At 44.0% G+C, this 23,346-nt stretch overlaps 1 protein-coding gene across 2 annotated transcripts; it reads right to left on the bottom strand.

Annotated features, from left to right (window-relative positions):
• Nucleotides 1-12,545: 12,545 nt before the first annotated feature.
• On the bottom strand, nt 12,546-23,239 carry LOC110486495 (filaggrin). Of its 2 annotated transcripts, none has more exons than XM_021558123.2 (2): nt 22,944-23,239; nt 12,546-16,760 (listed from the first exon to the last, which is right to left on the bottom strand). In XM_021558123.2, the coding sequence occupies exon 2, from the start codon at nt 16,252-16,254 to the stop codon at nt 14,611-14,613; it is 1,644 nt and encodes a 547-aa protein (XP_021413798.2). In that variant the 5' UTR covers nt 16,255-16,760; nt 22,944-23,239; the 3' UTR covers nt 12,546-14,610. The 2 variants fall into 2 exon arrangements, with proteins under 2 accessions (XP_021413798.2, XP_036797099.1); XM_036941204.1 differs by lacking the exon at nt 22,944-23,239 and adding an exon at nt 22,362-22,563.
• Between the last annotated feature and the right edge of the window lie 107 nt (nt 23,240-23,346).

Below are 23,346 nucleotides of genomic sequence, written 5' to 3'. Positions count from 1 at the left end.
AAGTATTGAGAAACTTTTGTTATTGACCAAATACTTATTTCCACCATAATTTGCAAATAAATTCATTAAAAATCCTACAATGTGATTTTCTGGATTTCATTTCCTCATTGTCTGTCATAGTTGAAGTGTACCTATGATTAAAATTACAGGCCTCTCTCATCTTTTTAAGTGGGAGAACTTGCACAATTGGTGGCTGACTAAATACTTTTTTGCCCCACTGTAGGTAGCACACATTTTTCTCTGTTAAGATAATTTCCTTTTGAATTTCTAGCCAAATGTAAAATGTTCCTGTTTTGATTAATTTAATGGAGTGAGTTAGGTCTGCTCTATACCAAATTAGCATACCCCCTGAGTCCCTTCCCTGTTTCACACCTGGTAGTTTGGTGGATGGGACTACCAGCTCTGTGACCTAGAGGGCAACCAGTGGGTCCGTCTCCTCTATACCAGGTTTCTTGCAGGATGACAATGTCTGTATTACCGATTTCTTTGGTGAAGTCTGAGTTCCTGCTCTTTAGGCCAAAGGCAGATGATCTCAGGCCTTGGATATTCCAGGAAGATATAGTGAGGGCTTTGTGTTCCATTAAGTGTCCAATGTTGTTGGTTGTGTGGTTTGGCCTCAGGCCAGTAAGTGTGAGCAGAGCCTGCTGAGCATCTGGTACATGCCATTGGCTTGGGCTAGTGTAAGAGTGGGGTTTGGGCCTCTCTCTCACACACACACACACACACACACACACACACACACACACACACACACACGTGTATATATATATATATATATATACTTGATGGCTGACACAATTTTTATGGCACAGATGAGGAAATGAAAACAAAGGGAAGGGAGGGTAATTTGCTTTACACCCACCCCCTTTCACACATGCAAGAGGCATCATGCACCCCAAAAAATATTAGGGGGCACAAAGCATGTGAGGATGGATGTGGAATTTGGAAACCCAGGAATTTAGAATTTTTCAAACACATGAAACAGCCTTTTTCCCTGCAATTCCTGTAGTCATAATCATTATGCTTAATTCTACGTAAAAAGCGATGTAAAATTTTCTGCGTATCTAAGCATACCTCTTGAGCTGTCTGTAGCCTCTTGACTGGTGTTTTTTAAAATGTTTTTATATAAATTAAATACGCTTCTCTACATCTCAGCTAAAGTCTGGGTAAAAGACAAAGGAATTTGAGTCGTATTCAGTACATGTAGTTATTGCTTGCTTTTCTAAAGCAGGGGTCTTCAAACTTTTATTGTAGCTACAACATACCTAATGCATACAATACAGCTTTAGTGACACCCCTGTATATGATAATCTTGCTGTTTGCTAATAGCAGCTGTTTTACTGGTTAAACAAAGTTTAGCAATGTGTTGTGGAAAGATTTGCGACGGAGTGGATGGCTGCCGTTTTATGGGCTCGTTTGTTTTCGCATTGTTCGTAACTTATTTTGTACATAATGTCGCTGCTACCATCTCTTATACCAAAAAGAGCTTCTGGACATCAGAACAGCAATTGCTCACCTATTTTTTTCTTTAATGAGTCGGACGAGAGGGATTTACTCCAAACACCTGAACAGGCCCTCATCCCCATCATCCGCAGAAGGAGATGGAGGTATTGCGGAAGGAGATCAGGGTGCCTTGTGAAGATCCGGCAATGAGTGGCTAATCTGTCTTTGCAATTGATACTATTGGCCAGTGTACAATCGTTGGCTAATAAAGTGGACGAACTAAAAGCATGCATATCCTACCAACTGGACATTAAAAACTGTAATATCCTATGTTTCACCAAGTTGTGGCTGAACGATGACATGAATAACATACAGCTGGCGGGTTATACACTGTATCGGCAGGAGAGAACAGCAACCTCTGGTAAGACAAGGGGTGGGTGTCTACTAATATTTCTAAACAACAGCTGGTCCACGATATCTAAGGAAGTCTCAAGGTTTTGCACGCCTGAGGTAGAGTATCACATGATAAGTTGTAGACTGAACTATCTACCTAGGGAGGTTTCATCTATAGTCTATTTACCACCCCAAATCGATGCTGGCACTAAGACCGCACTCAATGAGCTGTATACGGCCATAAGCAAACAGGAAAACGTTCATCCAGAGGTGGCACTCCTAGTGGCCGGGGACTGTAAACTCTAGACCAACTTTACTCCACACACAAAGACTCGTACAAAGCTCCCCTCGCCCTCCATTTGGCAAATCTGACCATAATTATATCCTCCTGATTCCTGCTTAAAATCAAAAATGAAAGCAGGAAGCACCAGTGACTTGGTAAAAAAACGTGGTCAGATGACGCAGATGCTAATCTACCGGACTGTTTTGCTAGCACAGACTGGAATATGTTCTGGGATTCCTCCAATGGCATTGAGGAGTACACCACATCAGTCACTGGCTTCATCAATAAGTGCATCGATGACGTTGTCCCCACAGTGACTATACGTACATACCCCAACCAGAAGCCATGGATTACAGGCAACATCCTTACTGAGCTAAAGGGCAGAGCTGCCGCTTTCAAGGAGTGGGACTAAGAAATCCCGCTATGCCCTCCGATGAGCCATCAAACAAGCGTCAATACAGGATTACGATCAAATCATACTACACCGGCTCCGACGCTTGTCGGATGTGGCAGGGCTTGAAAACTATTACAGACTACAAAGGGAAGCACAACCGAGAGCTGCCCAGTGACACAAGCCTACCAGATGAGCTTAACTACTTCTATGCTCGCTTCGAGGTAAATAACACTGAAACATGCATGAGAGCATCAGCTGTTCCAGAAGACTGTGTGATCATGCTTTCCACAGCCGATGTGAGTAAGAACTTTAAACAGGTCAACATTCACAAGGCCGCAGGGCCAGACAGATTACCAGGATGTGTACTCCGAGCATGCGTTGACTAAATGGCAAGTGTCTTCACTGACATTTTCAACCTCTCCCTGTCCGAGTCTGTAATACCTAGATGTTTCAAGCAGACCACCATAGTCCCTGTGCCCAAGAACACTAAGGTAACTTGCCTAAATGACTACCAACCTGTAGCACTCATGTCTGTAGCCATGAAGTGCTTTGAAAGGCTGGTCATGGCTCACATCAACACTATTAGAGGACTGGCCACCCCTCATAGCCTGGTTCCCCTAGGTTTCTTCCTAGCCACCATGCTTCTACACCTGCATTGCTCACTGTTTGGGGTTTTAGGCTGGGTTTCTGTACAGCACTTTGAGATATCAGCTGATCTAAGAAGGGCAATATAAATACATTTGATTTGATATTAACCCAGAAACCCTAGACCCACTACAATTTGCATACCACCCTAACAGATCCACAGATGATGCAATCTCTATTGCACTCCACACTACCCTTTCCCATCTGGACAAAAGGAACACCTACTTGACAATGCTGTTCATTGACTACAGCTCAGTGTTCAACACCATAGTGCCCTCAAAGCTCATCACTAAGCTAAGGAGCCTGGGACTAAACACCTCCCTCTGCAACTCCTGGACATCCTGATGGGCCGCCCCCAGGTGGTAAGGGTAGGTAACAACACATCCGCCATGCTGATCCTCAACACGGGGGCCCCTCAGTCCCCTCCTGTACTCCCTGTTCACTCATGACTGCACGGCCAGGCACGACTCCAACACCATCATTAAGTTTGCTGATGACACAGCGGTGGAAGGCCTGATCACCGACAACAACGGGAGGAGGTCAGAGACCTCCTGCCTTCCTGAAGACAAACAATGTATACGAAATGCTTCAGTCTGGTTTTAGACCCCATCATAGCACTGAGACTGCACTTGTGAAGGTGGTAAATTACCTTTTAATGGCATCAGACCGAGGCTTTGCATCTGTCCTCGTGCTCCTAGACCTTAGTGCTGCTTTTGATACCATCGATCACCACCACATTCTTTTGGAGAGATTGGAAACCCAAATTGGTCTACACGGACAAGTTCTGGCCTGGATTAGATCTTATCTGTCGGGAAGATATCAGTTTGTCTCTGTGAATGGTTTGTCCTCTGACAAATCAACTGTAAATTTCAGTGTTCCTCAAGGTTCCATTTTAGGACCACTATTGTTTTCACTGTATATTTTACCTCTTGGGGATGTCATTCGAAAACATAATGTTAACTTTCACTGCTATGCGGATGACACACAGCTGTACATTTCAATGAAACACGGTGAAGCCCCAAAATTGCCCTCGCTAGAAGCCTGTGTTTCAGACATAAGGAAGTGGATGGCTGCAAACGTTCTACTTTTAAACTCGGACAAAACAGAGATGCTTGTTCTAGGTCCCAAGAAACAAAGGGATCTTCTGTTGAATCTGACAATTCATCTTAATGGTTGTACAGTTGTCTCAAATAAAACTGTGAAGGACCTCGGCGTTACTCTGGACCCTGATCTCTCTTTTGACGAACATATCAAGACTGTTTCAAGGACAGCTTTTTTCCATCTACGTAACATTGCAAAATTCAGAAACTTTCTGTCCAAAAATGATGCAGAAAAATGTATCCATGCTTTTGTTACTTCTAGGTTAAACTACTGCAATGCTCTACTTTCCGGCTACCCGGATAAAGCACTAAATAAACCTCCGTTAGTGCTAAATACGGCTGCTAGAATCCTGACTAGAACCAAAAAATGTGATCATATTACTCCAGTGCTAGCCTCCCTACACTGGCTTCCTGTCAAGGCAAGGGCTGATTTCAAGGTTTTACTGCTAACCTACAAAGCATTACATGGGCTTGCTCCTACCTATCTCTCTGATTTGGTCCTGCCGTACATACCTACACGTACGCTACGGTCACAAGACGCAGGCCTCCTAATTGTCCCTAGAATTTCTGGAGGCAGGGCTTTCTCCTATAGAGCTCCATTTTTATGGAATGGTCTGCCTACCTATGTGAGAGACCCAAACCCAAAGTCTTTACTGAAGACTCATCTCTTCAGTGGGTCATATGATTGAGTGTAGTCTGGCCCAGGAGTGTGAAGGTGAACGGAAAGGCTCAGGAGCAACGAACCGCCCTTGCTGTCTCTGCCTCGCCGGTTCCCCTCTTTCCACTGGGATTCTCTGCCTCTAACCCTATTACAGGGGCTGAGTCCCTGGCTTACTGGTGCTCTTACATGCCGTCCCTAGGAGGGGTTCGTCACTTGAGTGGGTTGAGTCACTGATGTGATCTTCCTGTCTGGGTTGGTGCCCCCCCTTGGGTTGTGCCGTGGTGGAGATCTTTGTGGGCTATACTTGGCCTTGTCTCAGGATGGTAAGTTGGTGGTTGAAGATATCCCTCCAGTGGTGTGGGGGCTGTGCTTTGGCAAAGTGGGTGGGGTTATATTATCCTTCCTGTTTGGCCCTGTCCGGGGGTATCATTGGATGGGGCAACAGTGTCTCCTGACCCCTCCTGTCTCAGCCTCCAGTATTTATGCTGCAGTAGTTTATGTGTCGGGGGGCTAGGGTCAGTTTGTTATATCTGGAGTACTTCTCCTGTCTTATCCGGTGTCCTGTGTGAATTTAAGTATGCTCTCTCTAATTTTCTCTTTCTCTCGTCCTTTCTCTCTCTCGGAGGACCTGGGCCCTAGGACCATGCCTCAGGACTACCTGGCATGATGACTCCTTGATGTCCCAAGTCCACCTGGCCGTGCTGCTGCTCCAGTTTCAACTGTTCTGCCTGTGATTATTATTATTGGACCATGCTGGTCATTTATGAACATTTATGAACATCTTGGCCATGTTCTGTTATAATCTCCACCCGGCACAGCCAGAAGAGGACTGGCCACCCCTCATAGCCTGGTTCCTCTGGTTTCTTCCTTGGTTTTGGCCTTTCTAGGGAGTTTTTCCTAGCCACCGTGCTTCTACACCTGCATTGCTTGCTGTTTGGGGTTTTAGGCTGGGTTTCTGCACAGCACTTTGAGATAATAGCTGATGTACGAAGGGCTATATAAATACATTTGATTTGATTTGAGATCTGGCCATGTGATCCCAGGACAATAACCTCTCCCTCAATGTGATCAAGACAAAGGAGATGATTGTGGACTACAGGAAAAGGACCGAGCACTCCCCATTCTTATCGACGGGGCTATAGTGGAGCAGGTTGATAGCTTCAAGTTCCTTGGCGTCCACATCACCAACAAACTAACGTGGTCCAAGCACACCAACACAGTTGTGAAGTGAGTACGACAAAACCTATTCCCCCTCAGGAGACTGAAAAGATTTGGCATGGGTTCTCAGATCCTCAAAAGGTTCTACAGCTGCACCATCGAGATCATCCTGACGTGTTGCATCACTGCCTGTTATGGCAACTGCTCGACCTCCGAACGCAAGTCACTACAGAGGGTAGTACGTACGGCTCAGTACATCACTGGGGCCAAGCTTCCTGCCATCCAGGACCTCTATACCAGGTGGTGTTAGAGGAATGCCCTAAAAATTGTCAAAGACTCCAGCCACCCTATTATAGACTGTTCTCTCTGCTACCACACGGCAAGCGGCACCGGAGTGCCAAGTCTAGGTCCAAGAGGCTTCTAAACAGCTTCTACCCCCAAGCCATAAGTCTCATGAACATCGAATCAAATGGCTACCCAGACTATTTGCATTGCCTCCCCCCTCCTCTTTTAAGCTGCTGCTACTCTCTGTTATTATCTATGCGTAGTTACTTTAATAACTCTACCTACATGTACATATTACCTTAATTACTTCGACTAACCGGTCCCGCACATTGACTCTGTACCGGTACCCCATGTATATAGCCTCGCCATTGTTATTTTACTGCTACTCTTTAATGATTTGTTACTTTTATTTCTTCTTTTTTTTAAGGTATTTTTCTTAGAAGCCCTTAGAAGTGCAGTTAAGTAAGCATTTCACTGTAAGGTTGTATACCTGTTGTATTCAGCACGTGACACAAAAAATATGATTTGACAAATGTTAATGTCCAGGTCAAGAAAGCTTGCCAGCAGCCAGAGTACACGCTGTTACAGCAAGTGCAATTATCTCCAATTAGTGTAATTTGCTCAATATTAGAAGGTTTGCACTTATTTACTACTAGTCTGTTACATTTGTATTTATTATGGATCTCCATTAGCTGCTGCCAAGGCATCAGCTACTCTTCCTGGGGTCCGGCCAGGACCAGAAGTCCCCAAAAGAATAGTAAACAAACAAAAATCTGACCAACTGGGGACATTTTCGATGGTCCCCAGTTGGTCAAATGCTATTTCTTTGGGGGTTAGGGTTAGAATTAGTGTTAGGGTTAGAATTACGTTAAGGGTTAGGAGCTAGGTTTAGTTTTAGGGTTAAGGTTAGGTTTTTGGGTTAAGGTTAGAGTAAGAGTACAGGTTAGGGTTAGGTTTAGGGGTAAGGTTAGGTTTTTGGGTTAAGGTTAGGGTAAGAGTACGGGTTAGGTTTCGGGTCAAGGTTAGGGTAAGGGTTAGGAGTTAGGGAAAATAGGATTTTGAATGAGACTGAATTGTGTGTACCCACAAGGTTAACTGTACAAGACTGTGTGTGTGTGTGTACACAAACACACCCACACTCTGTGTGTACAAAACATTAGGGACTCTTTCCATGGCATAGACTGACCAGGTGAATCCAGGTGAAAGCTTATTGATGTCACCTGTTAAATCCACTTCAATCAGTGTAGATGAAGGGGAGAAGACAGGTTAAAGAAGAATTTTTAAGCCTTGAGACAATTGAGACCTGGATTGTGTATGTGTGCCATTCAGCAAGTAAATGGGCAAGACAACATATTTAAGTGCTGCTGAGTTTTTCACACTCAACAGTGTTCTGTGTGTGTATCAAGAATGGTCCACCACCCAAAGGACATCCAGTCAACTTGACACAACTGTGTTGGAATCTACATGGTCCAGCATCCCTAAGGAACTATTTCTACACCTTGTAGAGTCCATGACCAGACAAATTGAGGCTGTTCTGAGGGCAACTCAATATTAGGAAGGTGTTCCTAATATAACCGGACCTCCGGTTGAATACCCATGTTCTAAAATCTACCAACAGTGACAGCAAGCATGCTAGCTAAGATAGTTAGACATGCTAGCTAAGATAGATAGACATGCTAGCTAAGATAGTTAGACATGCTAGCTAAGATAGTTAGACAAGCTAGCTACTGTAACTTGATTGATAGCCGGAAATGGTTTCCTGGTAGCTAGTTGTAAGGTTGGAAATTGGGAAGCTATCTGGGCTAGCTAAAGCCAACTTCCTAAAATTGCTAAGTGGCTAGTAGCCTAGTATTACAGAGAGAAAAAAGGCAAATGTGACATCTTAATGGGGCACGTGCCCACACACGCTGCACACATGCACATGCACACAACCATGACCAAGCTGAGGAACTATGTTCTGGGCTCCCAAACTGAGCCATATGAATGGAAAACTAACACTATGTAACACTTCACACTGAAACGCAGGGCCCTGTGTTACTCAACACACAGTAGCAGGTTGTTTAATACTCCTGTAATGTTTTCTACACCAGATCAGTAAACCCTTCATAAATTGCCTGTTCACAGGCATATTGCACACATTTTTGGAGGATTGCCAAGGCCCCACCGAAATTAGGTCAGGCGTATGCCCTGATCTCAGTGACAAACTGTTATCTGTTTGATTGCCAGTTGTTGTTGTGTCTGGTTGCATAATAAACCATTCTACATTACCGGTTATCCCTGACATTTTAATGTGTATCATAAACTATTATGATGACCATAAAGTATATGTTTGAATGAGATTATCAGAGTCCTGTTTATGACTTTGACTACTTTTACAGTGCTGCTTGCCTGCTTTTGTTTTTGTCAGTTGCAAATGATCGCACTTTAGACTAGAACGTGATTGTGACAGTTTTTATATTGTCTCGGAAATGTCTACTAATGTACTAAATGTATCTATTAGTGCTTTTCAAGATAACTTTTGAAGGTTTTCAACATCACATTTGTTGTGCATAACAAGTTGCGTCATATTGACAATGCTGTACTAGTTTATGTAGCCAAGTGTTACAGAGCTAGCTATCGTTTTAATCTGTGATTTCATCACATTGAAAGTGTCTGTTTGCAGTGATAAGCACATCTCCTCTGTAGGGGACTTCCTTCCCAGTATAAAATGAGGCCATGGAGGAGAGAAGTCACGAGGCCCACAATCTCTCCATTGTCCCCCTGCTGTGGGTAACCCAAACAGCAGAGATCACCTGGCTGAGAGGGAGGGTTGTTTGGGTGGGGCACCACCACCTGTTAGGTGATGCATGGCCTCTGAGCTCATGAAGCTCTCCTAGGGTCCAACTGGAAGACAACACAGCCAGCTCCTTTTTACTCAGACTTATGCTCCGCCCCATTACTGACCCTCCTTTCCCCATTGATCTCTCTCTCTCTCTCATCCTCTGATTCCCCATGTAGGCCTCAGTCTTCCACATGTTCCCCTCTCTCTGTTATATATTCTGACCTACTTTCTAATAAGAGCTACATTATATGGTTACATAAGAGCAAGACTGTCTCTGCAGGTGACACCCTGATTCAGTCCAGCTCTGCTGTGTGTTCTGTCTCACAGAGGGGGTGCTGGCACTAGAAGACTCCCAGCACCATAGTGCCCGAGGCTACAGATTTGGGAGCACGTAAATCCTTAGTAAGGAATTATGAAAGTGTGAGCTCTTATTCCTTTGTAAAATCTCCAGCCCTCACCTGCCTACCATTCAATTCCAGGACTCTGGCAGTCAACTAAAGTGAAATTAAATAAATGAACACCCCAACATATCATTGAAATACTTTTGCCCTCAGAACAGCCTCAATTCGTGGGGCACAAGGTGTCGAAAGCATTCCACAGGGATGGTGACCCATGTTGACACCAATGCTTTCACCTGGATTCACCTGGTCAGCCTACATCTTGGAAAGAACAGATCTTAATGCTTTGTATACTCAGTGTATAAACCATATCGTTTATCTTATTTACATTACGACACTCCTCCTTATATCACGTCAATAGACACACCTATGTAAGTGAAGCTTGTGATTGGAGGTTGGGTTGTGACTGGAGAGGAATTGGTCTGAACGCAGGGATGGAGGGGTTAGAAGTAGACCTTGAGATGGGCCACTCCCCAGGTCTATTCACTGAGCTGCTCTGGACCAGTTTGAGTGCTGTTATATTGCGTAGCCATTATGTAACAGAGTTGGGACACACAGCCCCTCATTCCCTCCCCCTGCCTTCCACCTACTCACGTTTTTTGCACAGTTAAATGTATGTCTATTGCTAGGAATGTTTTGAGTCTTTCCATTCAATTCCAATGCTCTTTTGATTTGATGCATAGAGGCAAACAATACCAGGATATTGAAGCATGAGCCATGTAACCTTTTTGAGTACTGCTTTCAAAACAGAGATTTGTATACTCATATGTTTATTTAATAGTTATGTTTATTCCATCACTGTCAGCAATGTGTATGATAACAGCCATGCTAGAGTCTTTTTTCAAATAATGAACAGCAAGGAATTGCCCCTTTAGGTCATGCTTTGTGGAAAAATGTGATCTTGTCAACAGCGGAGAGGCTCGAATGGTAGGATCTGATGGCAGTGGGTGGTTTTGAATCAGGGTTGTTGTTGTCACTTACCACATCTGAGCAGGAGTTAAGTAGTGGTTTGGTCTCAAGTTCAATACCTGTATTTTCCTCACATAAAAAAATAATATACTTTATTTAACTATTAAATACATGCCTTTCATCAAACGAGTAGGTCCATATGTACTGTAAGTATCATAGTCTTTCACAACCACAGTGTGTGGTTCAGGTGTTGCGTGCTGTAGAAGCTGGGGGAATTCCACTCTATAACATTAATATCTGACTTTGATTTGCCCCTGCTGTGAAACCCAGAGGTGTCTGCAGCCTGCCCCAGAAATGTGTGAAAAGGTTGCAGCGTGTCACACTGGACATGAGACAGGGCTGTGTAATCCTGTGGCCCCCTCCCACACTGGCTGCTCCACTGACCCTCTTCCCCAGGCTGGGAGGGACAGCCAGGTAACTGGAGAGCCTTGTTTGTGCTCTGTTTTCCAGGAGGTCTATTCTGCATTAATCATTTTGTGACATGCACATCCAGTCCCCCAGCCCCCACCTCTCTCCTCTCTCCCTCCTTTCCTCATGCCTTCCTCCTTCTCTCGTTCCACTCTCTCACGTTGACCTACTTTTCTCCTAACCTGTTTATGCAAGCGACCCCATACTCCAATCAAATCAGGAAAAGGGGAAACACAGCAGAATCCAGTAGGCGAGTGCTGCAGTTGTCAGGGAATGTCACCTTGACACTATTGCAGGGTGACATCAGTCGCACCACCCAGACCAAGCATGGGGTGAACGCAAGGCAAAAATATTTTCTGTGCGTTTGTGAAGGGCATTGAGGTGTCAGCCCTCAAAGAGCTGCTTTGTTTGCAGGCTTAGTCCAGGTCACTCCCTCCCTTTGTCTTTGTGTTGTTATGAACATAACCTTGTTGTTGTGTGTTTTGGGAGGGCGGCAGAGAAGATAGGATGAGAAAAAAGACGCTGCCCCACTGGGCTCTGCCTTGATTTACAGCCCCATGTATTCTTCTCTTGACAGGTCTGCTGTGACACTGAACTTGGGCCTGGAGAGTTGGCAGCAGGGACGGACTATTTCTGCCCTTACTTTGTAGGTCAAAGAGCCATGGACATGCCTGCTGAGTGAGAGCCTATGAGAATAGGCTGTGAGGTATGTTGTGACTGGGCTTAGAGAAGGAGAGGAAGCTTGCCCAGTTTTCCCTCTGGGTAAAGTGGTTTGTGTCAGGTTGAATGAGGTTTTTATAAAGTGGACTAGGGCATAAGAGAGGTCCTCCGTTCTGTTGGGGGGGGGGGGGGGGGGGTCATAATCTGTAGGTGTATGTGCGTGCTCGTACATCTGAGGGCGTTTGTGTGTTTAGTGTGGTCGTACGGGACATCTCTGCCCTGCGTGCGTAGGTCTGCGGGCTTATAGAGAGTTAGCGGCAGGAAATAGGCCACTGTTACATCAGGGAGGTCGGACAGACGGTCTGTCTAGAAAATGTGTCAGTGTGTCACTCCAAAGCTCCTCTCATTTCAAATTAATCCTGTGTGTCAGGAAAGTAAGGAGCCCAGGGAGTGACTGTAACCAAGCTATTTGTGAGGACTGGAAACAGGGTGTCCCCACACCTGCTAAAAGAGATGAGGACTCAGAGTCTCTGTTAAACATGCCTGTGGTTACAAACACCTAGGTTAGGCCATCATTTGCGTCTTGTCTTGATTTAGATTGTGCCTTGCGGCTCTGCTATGTGGCTGTGTTAAATTAGTAGGCAGTGATTTAAATTACCATAGAAGAATGTTGGTTGTCAGCAGCTGCTCTGGTATAAATTATAGTTAGTTTTTGTTTTTTACGCTAGTTGGCATATGGTTATTATTATTCTTTGCAGTGTTATATCTAACCTATGAACCCGTTTGTATTCAGTATCAAGTGATAACTACAGGGAGGTTTTGGTCTTTATCTGTATGGCATATGCACAGCAGATTTTCAAACAGACCCATCATGAACTGTGTGTAACCCACATAGACACGAGTAAAGAAAGGAGAAATCTAACAATATTTGTACGATATGTTGAGAAATTCAACATCCTTTTTATTGTTTTCAATCTTAAAATGCATCCATCTTCCATGATAAATATTAGTGTCTTTACATACACAGCCATGTCAAAAAGGGGTGGTGGCGACCTAGACACCACCTACTGCTACACCACACCACACAAGTCTCGTCTGCATCGTTGTCTTTTTAGAATCTTTTTCATAAAACCATCAGCAAAAACACAAGCATCACTGATTTAAAACACATTGAGAAAAAGGGAGGATGGGGGTATGGAGCAAATACATCATCACGGTCTATAGGAGAAAGACACACGAAGATAGTAACAAAACCAAACAATGACATTAACATTACAGTGTTGTCTGAGAGAGGGAAAGCTTTACATTTATACACAAGTGACAAAAAGCTAAACATGGTACATATACTTTATAAACTGTGTGGTACAGTGCAGGCTTCTCATTGTCACCCAAAACGAGGAAAATAAAGGCCGGGGGTGGATGCCCCATGTTTTACACTACAGAGGCACATTAGAAAAAAGAGAAATCCCTATTTCATTAATAAAGTAGAGATTGTTCTTGGTTTTTACAAAACTTAATTGCAATAGCTCTTATTCTAAACCAGGTTTTTCTAATGTCATGGGCTATTTGTGTAATATAGTAAATTAGCTTCTGTTTCAGAGATCCAATTACCTAGTATCTGGGTTTGACGCCATGTCTCTAGGGCAGTGGATCGACGTCAGGTCAGAAGCTTGAGGTTCTGAGCTCAGTGCATTGTGTCGTGTGTTGATTTGCAGAGGAGACTAGGTGGCCTCACTCAGAGTTCAAATATCATACAGATATTATTTAGATTATATTACTATATTTAAAATAACTCCCTCCCCTATATTTCCCCACTTTACGGTTTTAACTTGAGCTTTTATACCTTAAAGTTTATACACATTCACATTTTAGTCTATGTTCCTATTGGCTTTTCTGCAGATGTGGGCATAGGAATAAATACATTGGGCTAAGAGATGGGAACAGTGGAAGTCTAGACTGTTGATGATGCTCAACTTTAGGCCAGCAGCCTAGTTCTGTCTCAGATGGACTTTGATTGAATGCTGTCTAAGATCTTAAAGATCTACTGCAATAACAGGGAAGCTGCATTTCAAAAGCTATCGGCCATGTTTCTGTAAACAGAGTTAAAGTGATGACATTAAAGACGTTTTAACTTAAGTGGAGTTTGCAACAGTAGACACAATGTGACTGTACAGTAATTCTGACAAAAACAGGATGATAAAGGCCAAGTCCTTTCTTGCCTCAACAGTTAGTCGCATTTTTGTGACATTGTTTTGTTTTCTTCAAAAATATATATTTATAAATTATTGGTAAATTTACAGTAATATACAAACCGAGTGCTTGAACAAGATAGATAATGGATGGGCTGTGTGAGATCATGGAGATGGGAAGGGAAATATGGATTGGTAGAGGTAGGGTTAGAGAAGAGAGATGGAACTTCTCATTGTGTTGCATCTTTGGTCAAGGGAATGTTCCCAGAATGTTGCTGCTATGTTTGTCTAAAGCCAGATGTGCACCATAGGAGGGGCACTGAAAGCTGACAATACAATTCCAATAATGGTCAACTTATATTCTCATTTGAAATGACCAACTGTGGTTTGACGAAAAACGATATGAAACGATATGAGTTTCATCCCTCCTCTCATTTATAAACAAAAGTCCTTCTGTAATTATGGAGAAGATGCAAGAACTGAAAAGTGTATATACAATATATACACATAGAATACTGTTCCCCCAGAAGTCCAGCCCTGTTTTGGGCTTCAGTACAGCTTTTTAGTCCCAGGACATGAAGGTGAGGGTGGTGTAGATGGGGGTAAAGGAATGATAGTGGATTGAGATTGAGGAGGGGAAAGGGAAAGAGCGTATTTGGATCTAAGGCAGCATCAGAGACACCTCACAATGTAAGGACCCTCAACAAATTTGTGTTGCCCTCAAGTGTTCTATAGGCACTTAGTCTCGTCTGTTGTTACGGCGTCTGCTTGACGACTCCTTTTCCCCACTCTCCTTCCTTGACTCAGCTGAGGACGACCCCTGTGGGGGGCTGGCTCTCACTCTCCCTCTCTTTCCCGCTCTGCTGTTGCGTCAGGGCCAGGTAAGGGTGCTGGGGCAGGGGTAGGATAGAGGAAGGAGGAGGGGTGGTGGGAGAGTCCTGCTGGGAGCTCATGGCTTTGTGTTTGAGACGCAGTTTGTGAGGCAGGGCAGTGCCCTTAACCTCTGCCTGGGTGTCGCCGCTTTGGCATTGGGAGGAGTCCTGCGGGGAGGGCATAGGGGACCCTGGCTGGTGTAAGACAGACAGGTGCTGGAGGTAACTCCCGGTGTCAGATAAGGAGGAGGACGGGGACTCGTCGTCCGTGGAGGTCTCCTTGTCAGAGCTGCGGGGGTCATTGTCACTAGAGGAGGTGTCTTTGCCTGAGGTTGAATGTTCTTGGTAGTACCCCTCACTCCTGGCCCCGCCCTCATAGGTCAGTATGGGGGGCTCCTCGTCCTGGGTGCTAAGATAGCAGTGACTAGCCTGGTTGTGGTACAGGTGGGATGTGACGGCCTCCTGTTTTTGGAGGATGTCTGGAGCGAGGCCCGTCTGGGTCTTTTGCTCCTGTTGCAGAGCTCTGTACACCTGCCCCTCTCCTGCCTCGCTGTGGCAGTCTGAGTAGTGGTACGGAGGGGAGTCTAGTGTCTTCCTCTCCATCTGCTTGGTCACCTCTGCCAGTCTCTCTGAGCTTTCTGTGTGGCTCTCTCGAGCCTGGGCCAGATGGCCGGCCTGAGCACTCTGCTGTTGGGCTGTCTGTTGATCTATGTCCTGCTGCCTTTGGCTCTCCCCAGGGTAGGAGGCACTACTGGAGCGGTAGAGGATGACACTCCTCTGTTGGGTGGGTGGAGGGACCTGACTGGTCTGGCTTGTGATGCTCTCCTGGTGGTGGTAGGAGTGGTGCTGTTGGCTGTGGTAGACCGACTCCATCTCCTCCTGGTGGTGTGTGGAGGACAGGCTATGGTGGACGTTGAACATGCTGCTTCCAATGTCCATCTCCGGGCTGCTTTCCTCCTGCTTGATCCCGTAGACCGCAGGCTCTGGGCTGTCCCGGGAGGACCCGTCTGACATGTCTGAAAGGGACCCATGGGGGGAGTACGTCACCAGTTGACTATGCCCCCCCCCGCTGCCTGACTGCTCAGTCTCCGAGGAGTCAGAGTTCATCATCACCTGGGAGCTGCTGGAGTAGCCGCTGGAGTAGTAATTGGATGTGGAGGATCTCCCGTTGCCTCCACTAGTGAGCTGCTGGCTCTTCTCCATGTAGGAGGCAGTGCTGATAAGGCCAAAGCGCAGCTTCAGCTGCAGCAGCTCCATCTTCAGGCGGCAGTTCTCGTCATTCAGCACCATGACGCGGTTTTCCAACACCATGTCGTTCAGTCGTCGCTTCTCCCTGGAGCGTTTGGCCGCCTCGTTGTTCTTACGGCGCTTCTCCCAGTAGGATGCATCCTTCTTTTCATCAGAGATGAACTCACGCTTGCGTCTGCAACTCATGCTGGGCTTGACGAGACGCCCCTGGCGAGAGGGGGTTCCTTGAGGCGATGGGAGAGACTCTTCGTAGTTAGAGTATGTCTCTAGGCTGTCCAGGTTATTTTCTGAGCTTGCTGATTGGAGTTGTGAATTCAGGCATTCCATTGTTGCTCAGTGGAGGACAGTTTGGAATATTGCTACAACCACTGGAAAGGAAACTCAAGGAATGGGGTGATAAGGAACAGTGGGATTCAGCTATATCTCACTGAATGAATGAGCTTATAGTTCAAGTGTCTAAACTGGCCAAGAAGATCAAGAAACAGTGGAACTCTGCGTTAATTCCCCTCATTTATCCAATGTATGTTCAGCCTTTCTCTAGGCAAGTCTCTTCAGCTTTCTCACATAAAAGTGGGTAAAGCTGCCTTGTAGAGAAGGAAAAAAAGAGTTCCTAGAGTGGAGAATGTGACAGCTTCACTGAGCAATTCTCTAACCTTATTTTCTCTGTTTTGTTTTTCTATCTTTTTGTGAGAGCGCTGTGCTGAGCAGAAAGAGAAGTGTTGTACTGCTCCAGGCGTGTTGCAGGATGTAGGTCACTCAGTCTATCTTGGCTTGTCAGTCTCTTGGGAAGGGCGCTACCTCTCTCCTTCTCCAGTAGGTTGCAAGATGAAAGGCTGAGGAGACAAAGAAAGAAAAGGCAAAACTCTTAATCCTCGTGGACTGCTGTCGACCACTATGCATTCAGATTGAAGGAATAATATCTTCTTTATGTCATTGTTAATTAAATCCATTTGAGTTTTTGGCATGGCTGGTGATCAAATCATTTTGAGGGATAATTAATAATACGCTCCTTCTCACATCCTCCTGCTTTCATCTATGTTCTGCATGTCTGGTTTTGACTGAATTGTTACCCCTGGCAACCAGTGAATATTCACTAGACCCTAGTAACCACTGTCTGACCTCATGGCCCTTCTATTGATCTTCTCTGTCAGTGGTCCATGACCCCTTAAGGTGTCAGCTTGCTTCAGTTCAGCTGGCGACTTGCCAAACTGAACAAGTGTGCTTGCACACTCCCTTAAAATACCTTCGCTTGGAAAACTAGGGGAAAAAGCGGCAATAGTACTTTGTCCATATTGAGATGCCGTAGCCAATATACACTTCCTCAAAATAGTCAGAATGAATCTATGATAAATCAAGAAATCTGTCATTAATTTTGACGTTTCTGCAGAGGAGATCTTAGTCGAGCAATTTTACATCTAACTGGGGTGTTTGGTGCAGTATTTCTCAATGACAAAATGTGCATGAAAATGATTCTGTACCCTTACACAATGTCACAAACTCTTCCGAACTGTTTCGTCTGGGAAGCATGTGGACGCGTTTAGCCCCGCATGTTGACGTTGACTTGCATGGTGTAATAAACATGAGGCCAATATAGTCGTTTCTGAGTTACTATCTTTTTCTGAGTAAGACCTTACACATTTGCTATTTGTGACATTATTCCTCCGCCTTTGTAATCATAACTGCATGTCTGGCAACCAAGTCAAGAGCACATGATTACCATGTAAACTCCCCGAAATTACATCACTCAAACACGTGGAATGATTGGACATTGAATTTGTAAGCTTTAAACAGCCATTATTGACTTATTTCATGGCTGTTCTAAATAGTCTTTCAGACAGATTTATTTTCAGAGCCAGGACAGTGAATCACACAGGTGCAGTGGGGGTAGGCTTCCCCTCATTCCATTTTAGAATTCTAGATTCTAGAAAGATTCCAAAACAATCATATTAAGAAACAGCCCACTACGTTTACATAGAAATGATCATGAATTGGAGAATTTACTGTAAGTGTAATAACTGTAAAAAATCACATTCTATTTGGACAACCAGTTCCTGGCGGTGAATGTAGACAAAGGTTCCCCGCCAAGGAAAAGAGGTGGAGAGGGTACGGGATTTTAAGGTAAGGATGTTGGGGGTTAATTAATGAATATAGGTCAAGTCTCAGGAAGGACTGGGCTGGAGAATGTACCAAGCTCTCCTGAATTATGACACCAGGGTGGTCAGCCTCATAACTATGAAGTGTATGGGAACCTGCTCAGCAGGGACTCTCCTGGTAATGAGGTAAACAGAGGTAGATGTGTCACTAGCCAAACATCTTAAGTATGATTTTCATGAATAAGCCAAATGGCTTTTGCACTGTCTCTCTTTCCAATTGATCTCTGCTGGTTGTGTACCAGTTATTTTATCTGTGTTGCTGACTAACTGGTTCAATATCAATTACATTCCATACAAGTGACTTGAGGCAAGCAAAGGAATTCAACAGGCATCGAGGATGGAGTCTTCCTGGAACATTTGAGATAACTAATTCAGATTATGTTCCCTTGTTCCATGGTTCCATTAAACTGGTGCTTTAAAATCAAATGAGTTGCTGGCCAACAGGAGCTGTTTCATCCCTGCCTCCCTACCTCATTTATTCTCATTTTCTTACTGAACAACATGAGTTGAGACACACTGATTCTCTCTGCCTCTGTAATTTCATAATCTGTTTTTTTTCTCCATGGGTTATATTCTCCCAGGAGTCTGGGGCAAAATTATGTAACTGCCAATTGCTCTACACTTTTCAAATGTGGGTTCAACACCAATTTTTTCTTTCCAGGCACAATTCAGCAACAAAATGAGCGCAAATCTAGATGGGATATTACACCCCTAGTTCTTAAATTAAAAATGTTTTGCTTCCCACAAAATGATGACAAGTCTTCTAGGTATGGGTCATTTGGGTCCCAGTAGAGACTAAATAGGGATACAGGCTACGATTATGCCTGGGAAAACGGTTGAGACAGGGCCTGATAATGCACTGCTAAATGCAGTACTTTAAGGTCCTCATTCCCACAAGCCATTTGCATGTGGCTAATGGGCAGGAGGGAAAGAGTGGAAAGACCCCAGTAAACTAGTGACTAGTGCCTACACAGCAAGCTGGAATATAGGTCAGTGGAACCACGGGTGAGGCAGCGAGAGAGATACAGAGAATTAGAGAGTACTCTATTTATAGAGGTGAAAGATGCACGGCGAGAGGGACGAAGAGATTGAGAGAAGGTAGACAAAAGGGGGAAATGAGCTCAGATGATAGCACCTCGCAGGAAGTAAACAAACGGGGTACTGTACCAGCGTTAACAACATATCACCCATGGCAACAAAAGTAAAAAAGGGGGCAACTAATCATATCAACATCAATCCCTCCTCATCGAACAACACACTTCCAGTGCGCAAACAGATTGACTGTAAAAAAACAAAAACAAGCTGCTCATCTCCTCTGCGGGCGGCTGGAATTAGCTGGAGATATGAATGGAGCTGGAGTGTTTGCTGATTAATGCATCACAAGCTCTTAGTCTCCCACTACTGCTACAGGAATAGGGCACTGCGTGCCACCCTTACCTGATAATCAGAACATCTAAGCATCAAACCTTTCCACTTCAATATAGTGTATCAAATATCTAACTGCAGGGTACTGAGATAGTGATTGCCAATGAAAGTTTCATGTGTTTTTATGAAAAAGGTAGTGTGACCTGCCAGAACAAATGTAAAATAGTAAGAAATTCTACTGCTTCCCTTTTCACCAATCTAATATGCTTACGAGGCTCTGTGTTTCAATGGAACACTCCTACGCTTGTGGTAGACCATAATGAATTCCATGTCCAATTTCATGATAAAAGGTGAACAAAAAGCTGCATCTCAGAGTATGAATCTGTTACTGATAGCTCTGTTTAACATTAGCACACATCCTTGTTATACTTAATAAATATAAAGTCATTCTACCACAGGAAAGGGCTTGGTTACATTTGTGAAGTGATCAAAGAGAATCTAAATGTATGCCATTTACAATTATTGGGTCCAAACAACCACAAAGCTATATTTGGTGGGGCTTGAGTTCAAAAGCTTGTTTTTGTTGAGCTCTTAAAGTAATGGGAGCAGGAGTAAAATAAGGAGGAGGCCCCCAGACCTGGGTGCAATATTTTACTGAGACTGAGGAACTGAACTGCCCCCAGGGGGGAACAATGCAAATAGATGGCTTTTCCCCAAATTCCAAGTAGGGTTGGGCTGATATATGATTAAATAGAATAGTGACATTTGACAGTGACGATATATTGTGACGTGCAAGACATATATCGTGATGTGCTGTATCAATATGTTGAAAATTACGTGTAAATGAATTAACTAAGCCTTGTTTTTTCCCGGCAACACTAAGATTATTTAATGAGAATGTGACTATACCATTGTAAATAAGTACAACAATTGTACAGTCTAGAATGATTTAGTCATTAACGGTGCAGAACGATTATATCGGATATCGTGATATTTGGAGTAGCACATCGTAGAAGGGGTCTCCCCAAATATCGTCCAACCCTGATTCCAAGACTGGGTTTATCTTCCCAAGAAAAAGTACAAATTCTTGGACATGAAGGTGGAGTTCCAAGCCAACTCCTTGTTCCATAAACACAGCCATATCAGCCTCTGTTAAACAGGAGAAAAAAAAAGAGTGACCCAGTGCAGGCCATGTGTTTCCCAGTCACATGTGCTCCCTTGGCCTACTTCTCTGCCTCTCCCTCCCAGCCACAGCAGCACAATAACAAAGCACCTACTCTATCCTTCATTATCTTTCATTGTGCCAGGAAACCCTGAGAATGTCAGGCGGGTCAGGGTAAACCCCACTCCACATTGTTCACCATCAACTACAATAGGAGTGAAACAAGACATAGTGCACACTGCTCTAGTGAAACATAGGTCATCTCATCCTCATGATAATTATAGCCATGTTATTACCATGTTTTTAGCAATAAAATAAGTAAGCCTACTAATACAATAAGGAATATAGTAGCTGATCATTGCAATTACAAGCAATTTATGGAAAGATTCATGAATCCTACAGAAATGGGGTGTGGCACAGAAAGGTGAGGATTGAAGAAAATGTATGAAAGGCAAAATGAATATGTTTCTAATTGTGTATCACTACGATATGAAGGAAACCTAAATGTTTATTAGGCGCGTTTATCTGCTGCCCATCAGTGTTTCTGTTCTGCATGAATGGGTTGGGTGTCTTTGTTACGCCAGCTAGGATTCATTTTGGTAGGTTTTTATTCTGGTATTATAGGGGGCTCTGCAGCACATACCCTCCCCGTTATGACTAATGTGACCTACATTTGGAGCTGGCATAGTGGTCCACCTTATGCGCCAACCAATTAGCCCTCCTCAGCAAAGCACAATAGAGGCTATGGGTTTCCGCTGATTGCGTCATCTCCCCTACCTATAACTGTTTTAATTACTTAAATGATTTATTATGTAACCTGCACCATTACTACAGCCTTTAGTGAAAGGTGTTACAAAAATGTAACGCATAACCAAATGCTTTGCGTAATTTCCCATTTGTGCATAGCACACCTGTACCATAGGCTACATTCTAAACTACATGGTATTGATGAACTTTCGTGAGATATAATTCCGGTATGACTTTTCATAAAAACATGAATAGCGTGAATAGCCTACACCCTTACCACGGCACCAAAAGTAGGCTAGACACAAGTGCGCATGCCATCACTAAACAACAAATGTATGAGCTGCGGGCACCTGGCGGGGGCACACATTCCACAATCATTCCCACGTGCAGTGTGGGGGTACTTTCAACATTCAGACTGAGCAGGGTGGTCATTTATAAGACAAGTTACAACAAGTGTGTGTGCAGTATTAATTCTTATATGCATGTATCCTAATAACTGAATATGTTAAAGGTTGAGATGGACATGCAGTGCGCAACAGTGTTTCCCAATATAACTAATAACCTACACGGCAGGCACATATCCACGTCACATCATAAGTGTTCTGCCCTCTTCAACATACCACTACTCTTTGTGGTGTCTCTGATAAATGTACCTTTTGAAAATTATAACAGATCCCCGGGGAAGTCATTCAAGGCAAAAGCAAGTTTCTTGCACATAGCTTGTTGCCCTGTTGCATTCGCTACCCATAGGCTAATCCAACAATTTGTCACGACTTTGAGATTTTGACCCAGTAGCCTAAATAAGCACAGAAATAAACATGCCCAGTATATCCAGCTCACTTTACAGAAACAGACAATACTTTAGATTATCATTCATATCCAAAACAATGTTTTCAGAGATGTAGGACAGCACAATACTCCAGTAGCCTTTACTCTAGATTCAGTTTGCCCCACTGAGCAGAGGAAGGGTTAACGGGTTGGCTAACCTTTCACAAATAACTACTTACTACATGTGATGGAGAGAAGTGTGTCCTCAGACCATCATTAACGGGTTTGTTTTGCTCAAATAAATGTCCATACTTGTGTTACTAAATAATAGAGGAATTAATCCAAAGAAAAATAAGTTATTGTATCTTTCAGTATTTTCAAAACTACTATGATGGGCGGGGCGAAGCTACTCCAAATATGTGTGTTTTCTGTGGCCTCTGCCACCCAGCGTTCCTTGTTCTGAAGGAATTCCATCCACCCCCCGTCTCCTTATCATCCCCCTATGCATTCTGCCACTAAATAGGGGGGGGGGGGGGGGGGGGGGGGGACGCCTCGCCTTGACAGAACATACATATGGTTCAACGTCCGTCACCAAAATTATAAACACTTCCCGTTGTGCCAAAATGTTTGCAACAATATATCAGTGAACTTGAAAGTCATGCAAAACTAAAATTATATAGTCTAATCGATGTGCCACTAAATAACAGTGAAATTAGTATTATTAAACAATTGGATCGAATTGTTTTCACTAATAATAAGTCACATTGTATACATGAATCGACTGGACATTTAAAGGCAATCCATATAAAATAAATGCTTACCGTGTATGTGTAAATAAAAGCCCACAGTGCGAAGTCTAATATAACAGCCACGTTTCTGTTCAACAATTCCTATTTCTGACTACTATCGAATTCAAATGTGCGATCGTCCTTCATGTACAGTGCGAGCTCTGTGATTAGTGCCTGTATGTGAGCATGAATTCTGTGTCGCTTAATTTGAATCTGTTCTCTTATTACGTTAGGGACTTGCTACAATTTCCTCCTTGCTCTCTCAATGTCTCCAATTGTATGTTAGTAGGTCAGCAGTTGCATAACAGGAGTCTTTGGGTGCCTAGTCACGTTTTGTTTCTCGCTCGCGCGCTCCGTATCTGCCCCTCCCCTTTCTTCCCCTTCGAATTCTGTTGCGGAGAGATGGGGAAGAGGAGAGGGGGGAGGGAATAAACCA

Source organism: Oncorhynchus mykiss, chromosome 13, assembly GCF_013265735.2.
Source record: "Oncorhynchus mykiss isolate Arlee chromosome 13, USDA_OmykA_1.1, whole genome shotgun sequence".
NCBI classification, from domain to species: domain Eukaryota; kingdom Metazoa; phylum Chordata; class Actinopteri; order Salmoniformes; family Salmonidae; genus Oncorhynchus; species Oncorhynchus mykiss.
This window is presented reverse-complemented; position numbering and strand designations above follow the sequence as displayed.